We start from the raw sequence: 17,673 nt of genomic DNA, 5'->3' as shown, positions 1-17,673 counted from the left end.
AGGCTAATGTTCCGCTTGATTGCCAGGCAACGTAACAATCCTGTTCGTGGCGAAGCTGCTGGCATCTTGAGCTATTACACATTCGGTAAGCAGATATTTAAGCTTTTACCGTATTTTGATGAATTTTACAAAAATGACGCAGTTTTCAGCGCAAATAAGCATGCTTTTATGCTCAACAACAATATTTTTACGCTACACATGATCAAAAAAAAAACATATTTATTTACTTATTTACAGCGATGAAAATTGACTACGCTTCATCCATTTTGATATAAGTATGGAGTTTTCTTACACGAAATAAAACATCAATTCAATAAGCTGTTTATGTTGGTTTATTCCCCACAATATTTATTGATTCATTGGGTACTATATACAGTAATGAATTGTTGATATCGCTAATAATGCGTCAACTGGCTGGATCCCTATTATCCTTTTCATCTATTATCGTTTTCATTCAACTGCGACGATAAATCATTACCGTGTGTTTTTTGTGCGTTACAAAAAGTGTTATTAAAGAATTTTTTAGAAAATTTAGCCATTGGAAGTTTAAAAAAGAGGCAAACTTATATTTTACAAAATTATTAACACGAAAGAAGTTTCATGACATGTTGCACATGCTTTGATCATCATGTTTTTATTTAATAAACACTATTTATTTTTTATATAGTTCTTGATCGATTGATTACGTGTATTTACATAAATGTTTTGTATTTAGTTGGTAAACAAAGAATAACTTTATATAACATTTATTAGGTTATTGGTTTAGTAGCAATTATTATAACATTGTAGGGTGCTGTTTTAGTCTTCTAATTCTTATTCATGCTAAGCAAGATTATAGACAATAATAAATTGTGCCGGTGAGATGCACTATATAACTTGAAGTAATACGGTTTTAACTCATAAAGATAATGTGATGTAAAAACATTTACTATTACTAGATAAACTTCCATGCTACAGAATAGAATTCATCGCTACACTGACAGTGTATTTGCAGCCAGACATTGTAATATAGCAGAGTTATTTTTATATAGTTACTGAAAAGAAGTTTAAATGATGTGGTTGATAGTATCACATACAGATTTCACCGCAATTACTTACTATATTGTTGGAGGAAACTAGATGCTCTTAATTTCAAATCTCTGAACATGGTGTAAAATGCTTTCCATTTAGAAGAAAACTCATACAAACTTTGCTTCTAATTGTCTCCAAGTGCTGCTCACAAGCGCATGAAATTTCAGTCAAAAATCAACAGTTCTTTTAATTTTATATTTTTTTTAAATTAAAAACTTTCACAAGTTTTGTTACAATTTGCTGCTGAAAAATTCAGCCATGATGTTATACTTCTGTATATTGTGGATGACGCCGGGACATGACATGGTAAATTGTCTAGATATTTTTATATGTTGTATATTGCATGCTGTGTTGTTGTTCTTATCGTTATTAATTTGTTTATATATTATATCGCTATTTTTTATTTGCTTGTTGCTGTATTATAACCATGCCAACAGATGAGCGATTTGTTTATCTTTAATATTATACCGTTTTTGCTCGGTTTTGCTAAGCGGAAGTGTGAACGTCCTTTATTGTATATAAAGGAGTGCGCTCACACAGTAGAGCAGAGCAGATAGCCGTACAAGGAACTTCCTTCTATAATAAATACTGGAACTAAAGATCGTGCCAAGTAAATGCTGGCAAATTCCTGTACAAAATGTAGTGAGATGAAGCTAAGACAAGGCTGGTTTGTATTTCTAGGTTACAATGGCTGAAGCTGTAGCAGATGTTGAGTGCGAATTTTGCTGCCGTAAAAGTGACACAATTGTCAACCCCAAAGTGCTACCATGTAGTCATGTTCACTGTATGACATGCTTGACCACCTACTATGAGAGCAAGCACCTGCTGCTTTGTGGAAACAGTGGATGCGGGTGAGTCTTAGTGTTTGTTGATTAAACTTAGATTATATAATAGTGCAGATAACCTGGGTTGTGATGCATTAAAACTGTGTTGCACCATTGCAGCGCAGTATACAGTAACTTTGCTACCAAATAAAATATTTGAATGTGCGCTTGGCACTTACTGCTACTGGAACTGCTTTTTTACTGCCAATTTCTCCCTGAGATCCACTGCAGATTTATTCCCATGACACCAAGGAAGTAAACCCAAGAATTTATGTGCACTGCACACGCAAACTCTTCAAAATTTGAAATTGCATGTGTGCTGTATCTTTACTTTAATATAAGGTTGATACTATGGATCAGCTTACCCTGCTGACTTTCCAAGTGTTTATACTGCATCATACGAATTTAATATTTGCTGGGTCTAGCAACTTTAAAAAGCTGCACTCTAACTCCCATACCAATTCATGCATTTTGTGCTGCATGTATACTCTGTGTAAGCAGAAGCATATTAAGTTAAAGCAGTATCAATTATGATTGCTCTAAGACGCACCAGGGTTTGTAGGCAGCTGTTTATAGACAACCTGTGTATGTCTTGCAGTGCAGGATTCTACCATGTTTTTTGATAATTAACTGATCAGTAGTTAATAACCTGTAAAAGAAATAGACATTATGGTACCACTTTCTTGTTTTTAACTGTTTTTGCAGTTGACAGACCGTCGTCTGTTGACAAACCAACCTTGTTTACCAAACACAGATTGTCTGGTACTCTGTGAATCTTATAGTGATAAAGTTTTAGTAACAAAAAGTCCTTTTCGCCATGGATTTTAACTCAGAATTTCCAGATCTGCAGACTAACTAGCTAACTCACTACATCATGATGTCTAACTGTCCATAGTGATGAACGATTGTAACCACCATCCTCCTATGAATTAAAGTGCTTGCACTTGAAGTGCTTAGGGTAATAAACTAGTACAGTTGGTAGTTACGAGTAATAACCAAATTAATCATTACTTTATTTAATTAAAATGACAAATATTAACCTGACCAGACAGCTAACTTAGCAAGTGAGTTACTGAAGTGAAGTGGGTAAGTAATTTAATACCTGTGTGCCAAATTGGTTAATATGTTTCATACCTTTTAACCTGGTGTCCACTTAAAATCAATTACAACAAGCTTTGATCCCAGACTTGTTCATGAAAAGTACCAACCAGCTATACACAATCTGATAATGATATTACAACCAAAGTCCTGCCTCAGGGCCATATCATAATTACATAGCACGCTTGCAGCTGTGTTGATGCTGGCCATACCATGCAAAATATTTAATTGGAAATGTGCTTTCAGCTTGCCGCCTGCATTTATGCTGTTTGTTGTTTACTGCAAGATCTTTGCTGTTTAAACATTGTTTTCCAAAACAAGTGACGAATAATAATATAATTATATAGTTTGATAAAATAGTTGGTGTAATTTCACGTCAAGTTTCTCCTGATCTCTTAAACTGAAAAGTAAAAATGTTCTGCCAGCTTCTGTGTGTCTCACCATCAACTTGGTGGATCTTATTAATTAGCTACATGAAAGATAAACTTATATAAAACTTTGATACATTTATCAGAAATATAAGTATTTTTTATCATTTGCAATTGTTCTTGATGTCTCAATTGATCTGACTTGCATGATTTTCCAAGATTAATATCGTCAAAGCTCAATGCGGTTAAAATGCTCAAAGGAAAAATATGTTCGAAATGATGACACTAGTTGCTATCGATGCTTTGGTTGATATCGGCTAGTTCAATCAAATTGTGTTTTATTTTATCAGACCCTCTGTAACTATAACCACAATAATCACCATCTCATTTGAGCCAAACAATTTACCAAGATATAATTTTGTCGATTATAATCTCAAAATATTCTTGCAGTCATATCACAACAAAGATAAAAACAATCGTAGTTGAAAGAGACATGCCGATACTTTCTGATAGCATCTGCCAACATTTTTTGCAAGTTCACCCTTAAGTTATAAATATATTGTTAAACTTAAAGACAACCTTAATATTGCTATATGTTATAATCTGTATGTTTGTCTCAAATGGTTTTTTAAGAAAAACAGAGACTGGATTCTTAATCTACAGGGATGACAGGGAATCATTAAGTATCTTATTCTATCTAATATTAGACCTTCCTCATTGTATAAATCACTGGTAATTTCTAAGTATTTGTCTCTCCTCATGTTCAACTCAAGTACATTGCACGTTTAATCGAATCATTCAAATATGGTTTTATTGGTAAAAATACCTTTGAGTGTAAGCAAGAGATACGCAGGGAAAACAGATTGTATAATATTCATGTCCTCTGCTATTTATTATGACAATGATGCAGTCACATGAACATTTTTTAACTACTTCAGCTTAAAATTTATTAATTAAACCTCTCAGTTTTACCCTTCACAGTTGTAGATTCATAGATTGATCTACTGTTAATGAACAAGCTCAAAAAAGACACCTACCAAAATATGACTCATATATAGAGTTTATCACCTATCACTGTACCATTCATAAAGAGACTTACCTATCATAGAATGACTCGTAGCATATCAAACCTATCACTGTATGACCCATGAAGCAAATAGTTTATCACTTATGACTAATTATTTGTAGCCAAGTGTTTGAGATGTCACCAGACAGTCTCCCTTCCTATGACTTGGGTACAGACAAAACACTCTGTGATGTTTGTCTAAAGAAGAGCTCACTAAGACAGAAAGCTATCAGCTATTGTACCTACTGCTGTAAGAAATTCTGCCCTACTCATTTGGAGGTACCAGTGTTTCCTTATCATATCTTATATGATAATTTGAATATGTTGTGGGCAGTAGTTATGTATGGCGCCTTACAGTGCCTCGTGTTCCATGTTCTCAACTCGAGTTATACAACTCGGGTTCTATTTATAATCTCGGTTTTGTAAACGTAGGGCGCAATATATTGGTATTACGGTAGCATAACCGTAGAACTGGTTATATTATCAATGGTGCATCAATAGGCACTCGTTAGCTAATAGAAATTAAACTATGTATGTACTGTAAAACTAGAGCTAATGGCAAATTAGAGTGTTCCCAGTATGCAACTCGAGTTGATAAACCGAGTTATATTTACAAACTCGAGTTTGTAAACTCGAGCATTGAACTCGAGTTACACAACTCGAGTTCATCAAAGACTCAGGCCAAGTTCTTTCAACAGCAATTCCAATTCAACAACTCGGCTTGACAACATGGAGCGCAAGGCACTGTGGGGGCACTGGAAGGCACCATACTAAAAACAACTCGTCATTTCATTTTCTCTAGCTATATTTTTTATATGAACTCATTTTGGTGCATCGATATCTCTGACGTAATTTCTATGTTTGTTCCTTTCCGGTGTTCATTCAGTTTCTTGTCAGGTTCTAGAGAAATAACCTTCTTCATTTGAAAAGGAAGTGGCTTGGTCCCAATGTATATTGTTTTATAGTTTACTTTTTACATTGTACAATTGTTTTTGTATCTTTATATTTATATAAATAAATATGCACAAAAATGTATAATTTATTTATGTATGTATTTATTTAAATTATCATTATTAATCAATTATTGAATTTTATATAATATTCGCAACTGCAGTTTTGTAAATGAGACACTCCAATTACTCGCTTTGCTTTTTTTTAAAAACCCGGGTTAGTTTTGCATAACACAACCCGAGTTCATGAAATAACCCAGGCCGAGTTCTTTGAACAGCAACTGGAGTTCAACAACTCGAGTTGAGAAGAAGGACTGCGAGGCGCTGTAAGGTGCCATAAACTATGTGTGAAGTTGTTAGTATATATTATTGCTTTGCATCGGGCTGATATCGGTAACCAAGAGCCTCATTGTACTATGCAACTGCACAAATGTACAACAAAAAGGTAATATAGGATTGGAATAAAAGGTTTTTTGCAGATCAGCAAAAATGTTGCACATGCCTAAATTATAGGCTAAACTTTTTCTGTTCCCAATCTAATGCTGTTTCCTAGAAAGTTAAAAAGGTGGATGTGCAGTAATCTTTAATACTTTAAAATTTAAACTATTGTGATTTTGGTCTATAGTGGGTTTCATGGCTATTTAAGGCTCTTGATTTCTAAAACAATGATAAATTATGTTGTAAAGCCGTAATTGTTGTCTTGTTTTAAAATGATAACTTACTGAGTCAGTATGATGTACAGCAAGACAGCATATTTTAGTCTATCTCTAAATAATTAATCATTGAGTGTTGGCAGATTGAAAATTATCTGTGCCTCACAATCACTAAACTTTGGTAAAACCATCCTGATAGGAGTCTGTTCTAAACTAACTTTGTTAATGTCACATGAATATTCTACTGATTACATGCTCCTCAACATTCTGAATTTCAAAACAAAAGATATTAGTCTAAAGTAACAGTATTGTGCCGCTTTTATAATCAAGGGTCATAATGAAATGCTGGAAATTGTTTTGGTTTTTATACTTCAGTCTCACTATACTTTGTCCCTAATTACTATTATTTTGTTAAAACCATCCTGATATGATTATGCTCTGACCTATCTTTATCATTGTTTTATATGTTTTTTACCGATAACATGTTTTGAAACGTTCTGAAATTAAAATATAAGATATTAGTCAAAAGTCACAGTATTGATTTGACTTTTATACTGCAGTCCCATGATGATGCACTTGATGACCATCACAAGATAACAATACTTGAGTACCTGGCTCAACAACAAAAAGCTAAAGTCAGCAGCTGCCCTAAGCATAAATACCAACAATATATTCTTGGATGTGGAGTCTGCTATGTTCTCAGCTGCCTGGAGTGTGTTCCTGACTTACCAACCTGTGACACTGGTATGTAAGCGTATTGTAGGTGCATGTAGGTCTCTAAATGTTATCAGATTTGTTAAACACAAGATATTAGTTCTCGTATGATATCTACTCACTCAGGACATCAAGTGACTCGTTATGATATCATAAGATGCCCTGCTGTGAGGGTAACATGGTTAAGTTGTATCAATATATCTGCTTTTGGCTGGAGTGTGTGCATTTCTCACTTTGTCTGTAAATAATATAATCAGTGGATAAACAAACCGGTAATTTTAACGGGTAAATTATATTATCATTTAACAGAAGTTATAATTTGTTATGTATGATTAGTATATGCGAAATTATCATTATTATTTTGGTTCTACACATTCCTTGCTTCCATTAGACAACCTGACATCAGCTCTTCTCACAGGCACGATATCTGCTAAGAGTTCAGCTAGGGATGAGCAGTTTGAAGCTCTGTTTAAACAAATATCCAAGATGGTCTCTGATTATGACAGTCAGACTGAAAATATGCTAAACATGATTCATAAGAAGAGAGATGAGCAGGTTACTGAAGTAGCTCAATCTTGGTTTGTGTTTAATTATTTTCTGCACTTTTTGATTTACACTTTTAACTCATTAATGTTTGTTTTCTGTGTTATACATCAATCATATAATAGTGAAAGATCGAGAATTATTTGTAATTAAGAGCTGGTTCAATACAGAACTCTCACTATAACATATCCTCTACTTCAAGCGAAGAAAAGCTAGCTGAGGTAATGTTGACTCACATCGTATATCTGAAAGATTTCCTTATAAGGCCCATGCTGACCTTGATCTCTATGTTGGCAGATTTGCACTCAAACTGAAGAATTTGAAAGTTGAAGAATCTCCCAAAAATCACATCTTTGCTCCTTTCAAAAGAAAAAAACCTAGGCTTAATTTTTCATCAAATGGCCGTACAGTAATTGTAGCAGTATTGGGTTGTATCAACCAATCTTAATCATTTCTGTCAGTTTTACTCAGCTTAGGGTTCATGGCTATGGTAATTCCTCAATCATCTTCAATTCAATTCTTCAACACACACATAAAATATCAAATTAAATTGATATTTTTATTTTTTCTAGAATACATAGTCTATTAGACAAATTAAAAATAACATAACTTCTTGTTCTGCCTGAAATAAAATAAAGCAAAAAATGTTTTTACTGTACCTGCCTAACTTTTCGTTAAATGTTAGGCTAAAATATAATTTTTGATAAGACTAAAACTCATGTCCCGGATATTCAGTATGGTCTATCGATATTCTAACGCCTGCACCAATCAATCATCTCTAAGCCTTTTGGAAAAATAGTACCTATTCCTTGAACATTATTAACACATGATCTTACACAGTAAAATAAATCTTGTATATATCCATAGAAATAACTGCATGGATAATTTATCTCTATATTTGTGGTAACGATAGTTATAGCATCACAATTATATATTCAATTGTGATGCTATAATTACCACTATGCATATAGTTTGTATTATCAAGGTGGCTATAGCAGTAATACATTATAATTATTGCACAGATTATTATGTTAACTATGCTTATGAGTGTAACTACAGTGATGACATCAATATTTTGATAGTGATGTCATTGCTATGATAATGGTGATGACATCACTATTATAATAGTGGGTAAAAAGCAAATGGCTTTTATTCAGATTAAAAATATTTCAATATACCTGTGAACTGCCTGAGAAGAAAGTGAGTTTCCAACTTTTTATATCGAGAGGGACATTCATCAGTAATGTTTATATTCATGTTTTGTATCAGAGTTGACTATAACTGTAGATAAACTCACTGAAGGAGCAGTATGATGAAATAGAGAAGAAGGTGCTTGAGAACAGGCAAAAGTCTAAAGTACAAATTACTGACTTTCTGGAGGATGTGGTTCTTGACAAGTGGAGAAGTCTCAGGAATCACAGAGAAATGTTGGAGACTAAAATCAAACATTCTCCACCAGTGAGCAAATATTTGAAAATCTATAGTAGAACTATAGTGAAGGTGGTGTTCAAATGAAGGCTGGAATTGTATTTTGCCAATGGCTTGTCAGACTTTTGGGAAGAAAACTTTTAGTCTTTTTTCCCTGGCAAACCGAATGTCACCCACATTTTGTCCTCATTTTTGGTGGAGCGGTATTAAACTTTTTAGATGCAGTAACTCTGCTAGCTTACTACCAATTTGTCAATAATTTCCTAAAAAATATGCATAGTAAACCTAAGAAATATCTTCACCAGTTGTTATGCATTGCTTGCAATTAGCCTGCATTGATATTAAAAGCTCTCCCCTGCTGTGCAATTTGTTAGAGCTTTCAAGTTTTATTTCATTATTTTTGAAGACATATTTTATCATTATATCGATATTTACCAATATTGCATAAAGTTTCATTGCACATATTGATATGTTTGCTACAGTTTGCAACCAAAACTAACTTTTTATGTGCAATATATTAGGAGTTATGAATGTCAATCAATTGTAAGATCAGATTAATGTAATGGTGCTATCAAATAGTGCGCTATAAATCTGCTAGTCTTTAAGTTGTATAATGATAAATCATCATATGCTACAAATATATATTCATGAACAAGCGACATACACAAAGCATAATTATAAGCGACATAAACGAATCATAATTATATTACACGCAGGAAGAAAAATTAATGTTTGTAAAACAAAGATATTTGAATTTTTTGCTCGGATAGCTGCATTCTGATTGTTACTTTCAATGGAACAAACATTTTATGGTTGTCCAATGTCTTCCACAATGTCTTCAGACCTCAACTTTTCTGCTGTGCTGCTGAAATAGTTGGTATCAGCGTTCAAACACTGGGTTGGCAAAACGAAACTCTTACATGCTGCATTTAGCGCAAATGCAACATGCAAATGTTTCGCTCCCTAAACGTAACAATTGGTCTGAAACTAGTAGTTAATCTACCATAATTATTGTAAACCATATGTATATACATGTACTTCGAAGTATCAAAACTGTGTTAAACAAGGAACTACTACTAGCCTGGGACAGTTAGTGGTTAATTTCATTGGGTGGCTTTCAAAGTTTTAACAAAGGAAAAGCAAAAAAACTTTGAAGTTGGACCACGAGAGAATTGATTGTTATTGACATAAATGATTTATTTTTAACTAGCTGTGCTACCGCCGTTGCCCAGGTAATAAAATTGTTTTGGTCAAAAATTTGATTTTTATTTAACATATAACAACATGTGCCATTTTACCCTTCAAACTACATATCATGAGAGAAAGTGTTTTGTGTAATTGAAATAGATTAACGCAGAAAATAAAAACCACTACAAAGGATTTCAAACTTTATCAAACAACTTTCAAACTCATATTTCCTCATATTATGAAGAAAATGTTTCGTGCAGGTCAAATAAATTACAAAAATTAAACAACTATAAAAATGTTAAGATGTAAATGTGAAATAATTTGCAAGTAATAGCTAAATTGTGTCGGTTTTGCTATGATTACAATAAAATATGATTCAGTAATAAAACTAATACGAACTGAGGACACTAAATAAAAATCTTGAATGTATAGAATTAAAATTAACAATTCTTGCATAGAAGTGTGTCTATTAAAGATGTTTACTATTCCACAAAAATCCATCAAAATTTCGAATACTGAGACACTCCTACTGAATAAACACTTGGCATGTTGGATCATCCGATAGGTCTGGTAGAGAGTGAAGGGCTGGTAGAGTCCTTTACAATATCATTTTTACGTTTGTACCAAGAGGTACAAGTATCATTCATCAAAGCTTTGAATTTAATGAGCTAATCAGCTTCTGCTGCAACAGTAACTTTTTTTATACACACAATTCCATAAACTCATTTTGTATATTTTTTTCTTAATTCACTTGAACTGTACAAAACCTTTTCATGATATAAAGTTCAAAAGTTAAAATGTTATATATTGTACATGTTAAATAAAATAATAGTTTCTACACAAGTAATTTTATTATTATTTACATTGTTTACATGTTTTGTATTTAGTGAATACACATTTTATTAGGCTACAGAAAGCTATAATATAATAGCATTAAACATGTTTATGTTTCTAAATGATCACGAAAAATCAGTTAAGTTTTATTAAGCCTCAGAACCTAATTCATCAGAAAATTCATATGCTTTTTGAATTACCAGTTAAGCCTTTTTTAACATGTACAAATGCTAATCAGCTGAAAACCTAAACATTGTAATCTCTGCCGTAAACCAAATTTGTTTTTTTTGTTGTTTATACACATGATGTTGGTCTATGTCAAGATTATAACAATTTTCTAATTAATGAAACATGTATATATACATATAGGATGACATTGTGAGCGGATTCAAGGCGATGAAGAAACAAATGGACAATTTTATTGTTGAGGAGTTGCCCAAGCTGGAAGTGGGAGGACAACTCCAAGTAAGGCAAACGGGTATGTTAAAACAATAAAAATAAATGATGAAGGTTTACGTCTATACTAACACTTCCACCATAGTATTCATCTTAGAGATGAGTCTAGTTTTAAATTGTTATGTTTACAAGTAAAGAAGCAATCTTTGGTGATTGCTATGAAGGTGCACTGCGTTCAAAGACATGTTAGCTACATCAGCTCAACGTGACAAGTCAAATTATGTAGCAAATCGTGCAGATGCTGAAGATGGGCAAGGGATTAGTCAACAATGACTACTAGAAGGAAAACAGCAATTCACATATTTGCATACTAATTAATTGAATAGGAATGAATGATAAAAAGAGTTTACTATAGGTTTCTTTTTCATCTTTCAATGATTAACAAATCTTTACAGTTTATTCCATATTTACCTGTAAATTACCAGAAATTATAAACACTATGAAAGTGTGCAGATATTTTCACTCTACTCTCAGGCTAGGCTATTACACGAAGATAGATTGTTACAGTACCTTTGCGGGCATAGCTAGTTAAAATTGTAGTCTCATTTACATGCAAGGTATACTCTCAGGCTAAAATATAATTTACATCCAAGCTATACTCTCAGGCTAAAATATAATAAAGACACTGTTAAAATATTTGTTCGCTGAGTTACTAAATGTTAGCCAGTGTCTACATGCATCTGCTCTCTGGCTAAAATATCATAGAAACACTGTTACAATATCTTGGTTTTTATAACTAGCATTTTTGTCACTCCAAAAGTTTTAGTACATCTAAATTTTAGTCAGTTGATAAAAGACTGTAATTTTATTATTCTTATTATTTTCATATTACACAATTTATTATGTTAAACTTTCTGATGTCTCTCGTAGATGATTTAAGCCAATGAGTAATTGAGCCATTCTTAACTCTTTTCTATGATATTGCGCTGCCTGCCTGCATACAAATATGTATACTAATGCTAATACTTTTTAGCATGTAATTATGTTATTATATTGTTAATGTTTCAGGTGAAAAGCGTGAGATTGAGTTGAAGATTGTTTCAGCTGGAGACATAGTAGTTAACAGTAACCAGCGCTCTGTAGTTCCTCAACAACCACAACTTTCTTTATCCATTCCTCCTCCAAAGTCTATAACTCTACTCAAATCCATAGAACTACCATCAAAACCTGTATCAGTATGTCAGCATGAAGGAGTTACATATGTAGGATTGGATAATGATACAGTCAGTAAAATTGATAGCAACTACAAGCTGCATGAATCATTCATCTCTACTTCTGGTCGTGTTGAGTCCATCAGCCACCATGAGAACAGACTATACATATTGTCTCGTAGTAAACCTCGCATAGTAAGTGTCTATAATCTGTCAGGACAAGTGATCACAACCTGGCAGCACTGTATTCATAGCTGTTATTGTAGCATGCTGACTGTAGCAGCGGGTAAGGTAGTGGTGGCAGATCCTCTTAACAAAAGACTAACTTTTATTTCTCTCACTGGTAAGACTCTGCGTAACGTCAGCTGCCCCCTTTTGAGTGATGGTCAGGTCTCGATAAGCGCTGGACATGGTGATGATGTCATCATTGCTGACTATAATACAAAGAAAGTCTTCAGTTTTAACATCACCACTGGTAATGTCATGTGGACTTTCACCCATTCTGATCCTCCACAAGGTCTGGTGTGCTATGGAGACTACATACTGGTAGCTGCATTGAACAGCAATTTCATCTACACACTCAGCTATGCTACAGGTAAGTTGTATGTATGAGGTGCTGTTAGTAACATTTATTGAAAAAGCCATGTTAGTTTCTAACACATTTTGTAATTTAGTGAAAGTTTCTGCATGAAGTTGTTTCATTATAAAAAAAATTTTAAATTTTGGTAAAAGTATATTCAAACCTATCATTACTTTATGTATGATTTTTAATATTAAATTAAAAATGTTATCATAGTGAAATTGAGTAAAAGATCATTGAGTCTTCTTTTTGTTGTTTTCCAATGTTGAATATTTGAGATGTATTTTTTTGGTCATAACTTCTTCAAAAGCATAACAGTATGTTAGATATTTGATATATAACTTCCTATTTATATTTTAATATGATTAAAAAGCTTGCTAAACTAGTAAAACAATGCACAGTGGTTATTAATTTGCTCTGTAAGGATCAGTTCTCCTTGTAATGATGAGTATACAACACTGAAGTCACGACTATTGTATTTAATACCTGTATTACCATATTAACAGACAGAGTCTAGTATTGACTGGTAAATCATCCTTTTCCTTGTAATGCCAGGTTATGTTATATATAGGTGTGATCAAGCAAACACAAAAATGTGACAACTTTCTTTTAGTAAATCTGGAAACCGTCCAAATGAAACTCCTATCAAATGTTTTATTGAGCAGAGCCGCCATAGTTCAGACACCAGCTTTAGGTTTTTGCCTAAAGGTTACAGTCAATCTTTGACTTACACCTTAATATAAACTTTAACATATCTGTAGAGATAAAAATTACCAACTGACAATATAAACTTGTTCAATATATCAGCATTGCATTGGTCTTATTCTTATTTTTCATTTATTTTTTATAGATGCTCTTGGCTAAAGTTTCATTTGAAGCATTTCCTTTTAGTTTTAGATATAATTACCAGATGTAGTCACCAATAAATTTTGATTGTTGAATAAATTAGTGAAGTTACTGTAAATTCTAACGAGAGTATTCACATCATCTTGTGGTTATTTTGGCATGCAAAAGAGTCTTGAAAAGCAATGAAACAATTATACAAATGAATTATGTAGCAACATTTATAGTAGGCATGTAAAAGGTGTGCCAGGAATGGTAGCTACAATAACTGACTCAGTCATGCCCAGTGTTTGGCAGCCATGTTTGTTGTTTTCTGGCGTTGCGACTACTTTCTAGCAAGATTAGGTTGCTTTCTCAAGACTACATTCTTGAATCAGCAATATTCTCTCGAATTGATCGATTTATTAAATTGTATCATCATGGCTTATTTTTGCTGACCAAGTGGTGACCATAGCTAAACTTTTGTTGATCTTCCTACAAAGAGAACCTGCAACTTATCGTATCTTATTATAGCAAAATGTGAGCTTGTTTGTTATCACTTACAATGTTATGTTTAATTAGATTTGTATTAGCTTTTTAATAAAAATGTTATCAGGTACCCTGTGTGTAGTAATTGTCTATACAAGTATATAATAAGGGTGGATGTGATGATTGTATAGTACTAATAATTAAAATATATATATATACTTTTATTACAGGTGATAAAGTATCAGAGTTGAGAGATGACGCTATTGGTAACAAGCCTATTTATAGCTTGAGTGTTACTGGTAACACCTTGGGAGTACCTCAGTGGTGGACTCATAAGGTGCTCTTCTATAAACTGAGTGAGAAATAAGGACCACATTCTTTTTAATCATCATATAATATTCATGATCAGGTTTTATCAAGACTAACTACTCTATAGTGAAGTTATACTAACAGTATCATTATTATTATCATCATATTTTATCTTCTATCAACTTTCTTAGCTAAATGGCTGACTGTATGATCTTAAACTGCTTATTTAGATGTAGCGCTGTCAGAAGTTCAACTTAACCTTTTGCTCTGCTGCCACAGCCTTCTTTTGTTAAAGAGATAAGAACATGCCAATTGTTTGGTTTTACAGCATTATATTTCTTTTTAAAGCATGAGATTTGTGTTCCAACTTTAAATACACATTTATACATGAAGTTTGAATACTTTTGTGATCATCAGATTATACATTAGTAATGAGGCTGATAAACATATTCTATTATAAGGATGATTTTGAATAAGATTTCTGTATGGTGATTACCTCCCCTTTTTACTTCAATATTTTTGCATAGTAACAGATGATGTATAATTTATTGTCATGAATAATTGGAATTCATAAAAAACTATTGCGGGCATAGAACTCTACATAGGCGTGGATATAAAAATCGACAAGGACATGAGTATGGGTATTGACATGGGAATGGTCATTGGTCTTAGGCATGAGCTCGACATGGAAATGAATTTCAACGATAGCTTGGCAAAAAATTTCATGAAGACATGGGTGTGGCCAAAACCTTGGTTGCACGCAAAAACATGGAAATTTTTTATAGACATGGTTTAAATATAGGCAAGGCCATGGTAGTTAATGTCAGCACAAAGCTAAAATCTAATCCAATAATTGTACTCAGAATTAACAGTTACTGCATAGAAAACCTATGCAATAATTGTGAGTACTATGATAAGATAATCAGACCTGCTAACAATCACTCTGTCTAAATTATTATAGAAATTACTAGAATATAGCTTTTATGCATTCTACCCATTCCTCAGTTTTAGAATCATGTTAATATTTTAATGTTACTTTGGTTGAAAATTGTACTAGCTAAATAATCTTCGATTTGAAACTATACTTTCGTAAAACATTGCGTGTGTATGCGCACACACACAAAGTGCATACTATAGGGTACATACTGCAAGGTGCATACTATAGTGCATAATTACCATTAAATGTGTGCACAGACAACCACACCAACACACACTCATCACGCACGCTCAGACACACACAACACACACGCACCCACATACACATTCGAGCAACCACTTAGACGAGCGTGTGAACACTCAAACACATGTAGGCACACGTCTGTGCCCCGCACCCTACACACACCCCTGTATTTGGGAACTGTGCATGCAAGTGTGCACTCACAAGTGCATGCCCATGCCTGCACGCACATGCATACACATACCCACGCAAATCACCTCACAATCACACACCAAGACACATGCACACACCCAGTAGCACAATCTGCAGTACAAACTTAATATAACAGGAATGTGGAGTTATACTAAAACGAACATATTTGGTAGGTCAAAACTTTTGGTTCTCCCTGATCACCTGAATAAATCTCCCAGCGGTTAAAAACCAGCTAATATTGTGGTATATTAATACTACTAATAATGATGAGAATTCTGATCAGGTATCATAGCTGAGTTACTACAACAAAGTGTGAGCTGAAAAGTAACTGCAGCCTGAGACCGATTCCACTTCAACAAGTTTTGTGTAGAGGAGTACATTGTTAGTTTTAAAAAAAACCACAAAGTGCATCTACGGTTTATCAAAACAGCAGGGTGCGAATTTGTCGGTAGAGGTCAACCTCAAACCTATTCGAAGCAAGGAAACCCAGTGTATATCTTGTTGTTGCAACTGTTGGAATGCTGCAACAACAATTATAGCTATTCACTCATGCAGTTAGAAGCTGTTGCAGCTTTCAAATAAATATGATATTTTCAACTCTTGTTATGGAATAAATTTTTTTACTTGGATTTGTAAAACGTTTGCATAAATAGCTCATCAACTGTTTGTTTTTGAAATCCAAATAAATATCTAGGATTAAAAACTGGTTGTGTATATACATGATTTCAATACATCTAATTATCTCTCACACCAGAATACTAGTATAATATCCATTAGACAGAAAGTTAAACTGTAACACATATTAACTATTGTATCATTAGAGTAAGTACTAATAAAATGGCTAATAGAGTGGACTAACAAAGCATTTTGAGTCATACAATAACCATTGGTGGTGTTAGGAAGGGTACCTAACCACAGGTTTTTGTACCATATGTCATGATCAATATGTTCTATACTAAGATTGAGACCAATTGCAGTGGTGCTCCCTAATAGAAAAAGGTGAAAAAGAGCTAACTAACTAAAGATTAATTGCATACAGTCTGTGTTCATGCTCTCACACTAGATATGTTTACTTATATATACGGATGATGTTTATCACATCTCATACTTTAGACAGAATAGAGAAGCACATTCCTACTTACACGGCTCTAGTACTAAAGCAAGAGTAGCAGCTTCTGCAGCCAAATAGACCACAATGTGGAAATCATCCCTGTGGATTGGTTTTGGTGACAACTCAGGCACAATTCTGCAACCGGGATAAATTGCATTACATTGAATTACTGACATACTTTAACATTAGAAGTTTTAGTTGTATTTCAACTATGGTTAACTTGTAACATAACAAAACTTATAGCACTGACGCCTTGCACTGAGCTCAATATTTTTGTAGTGCCTAAAATACCGAGTACCTGGCAACAAGACTACATATGTCTATCCACTTACTTTCTCTCATAAAAACAAGAAGAGGCGACTTTTATTTTTTTAAAGTAAAAGAAATTGACAGGGTATTGTCCTTATGTTTTTCTCACTGTATGCAAACCTTTATTTTTAACTGGAAGCTCAGCAACAGCAGAGTCAACAGGAAACATATTTTGTTAGCTCATGAACTGTTGGAACTTTGACCTTCTTACATAAACTTTTAACATAATGATTCAAAGAGCTGACGGAACAACTTGGAAGTAGCCTTTTTATAAAGAACACCACTCCATATATTCACTACTCCAAGTTTACATGTACATCTCTCATATTTATATTCACAT

General features: G+C 33.3%; 1 protein-coding gene across 1 annotated transcript; it reads left to right on the top strand.

Moving 5' to 3' along the window:
• Positions 1–1,758: 1,758 nt before the first annotated feature.
• Positions 1,759–14,602, top strand: LOC137402273 (uncharacterized). Its single transcript, XM_068088768.1, has 9 exons — positions 1,759–1,922; positions 4,550–4,706; positions 6,591–6,774; positions 7,136–7,299; positions 7,458–7,508; positions 8,575–8,745; positions 11,107–11,215; positions 12,202–12,939; positions 14,466–14,602. Exons 1-9 carry the CDS (start codon positions 1,759–1,761, stop codon positions 14,600–14,602), a joined length of 1,875 nt encoding a protein of 624 aa, XP_067944869.1.
• Positions 14,603–17,673: the final 3,071 nt, after the last annotated feature.

The sequence above is a fragment of the Watersipora subatra genome, chromosome 8 (assembly GCF_963576615.1).
Source record: "Watersipora subatra chromosome 8, tzWatSuba1.1, whole genome shotgun sequence".
In the NCBI taxonomy this organism is placed as follows: Eukaryota; Metazoa; Bryozoa; class Gymnolaemata; order Cheilostomatida; family Watersiporidae; genus Watersipora; species Watersipora subatra.
The sequence above is the reverse complement of the archived record's forward strand: the minus strand, read 5'-3'. Positions and strand labels throughout refer to the sequence as shown.

What these genes read in the sequence shown, in the direction of transcription:
- LOC137402273 (XM_068088768.1), top strand. Translation starts at nt 1,759, where the DNA reads ATGGCTGAAGCTGTAGCAGATGTTGAGTGCGAATTTTGCTGCCGTAAA. An exon ending in GCGAAGAAAAGCTAGCTGAG is followed by an intron (nt 7,509 to 8,574) that starts GTAATGTTGACT and finishes CTATAACTGTAG; the next exon opens with ATAAACTCACTGAAGGAGCA. An exon ending in AAATCAAACATTCTCCACCA is followed by an intron (nt 8,746 to 11,106) that starts GTGAGCAAATAT and finishes ATATACATATAG; the next exon opens with GATGACATTGTGAGCGGATT.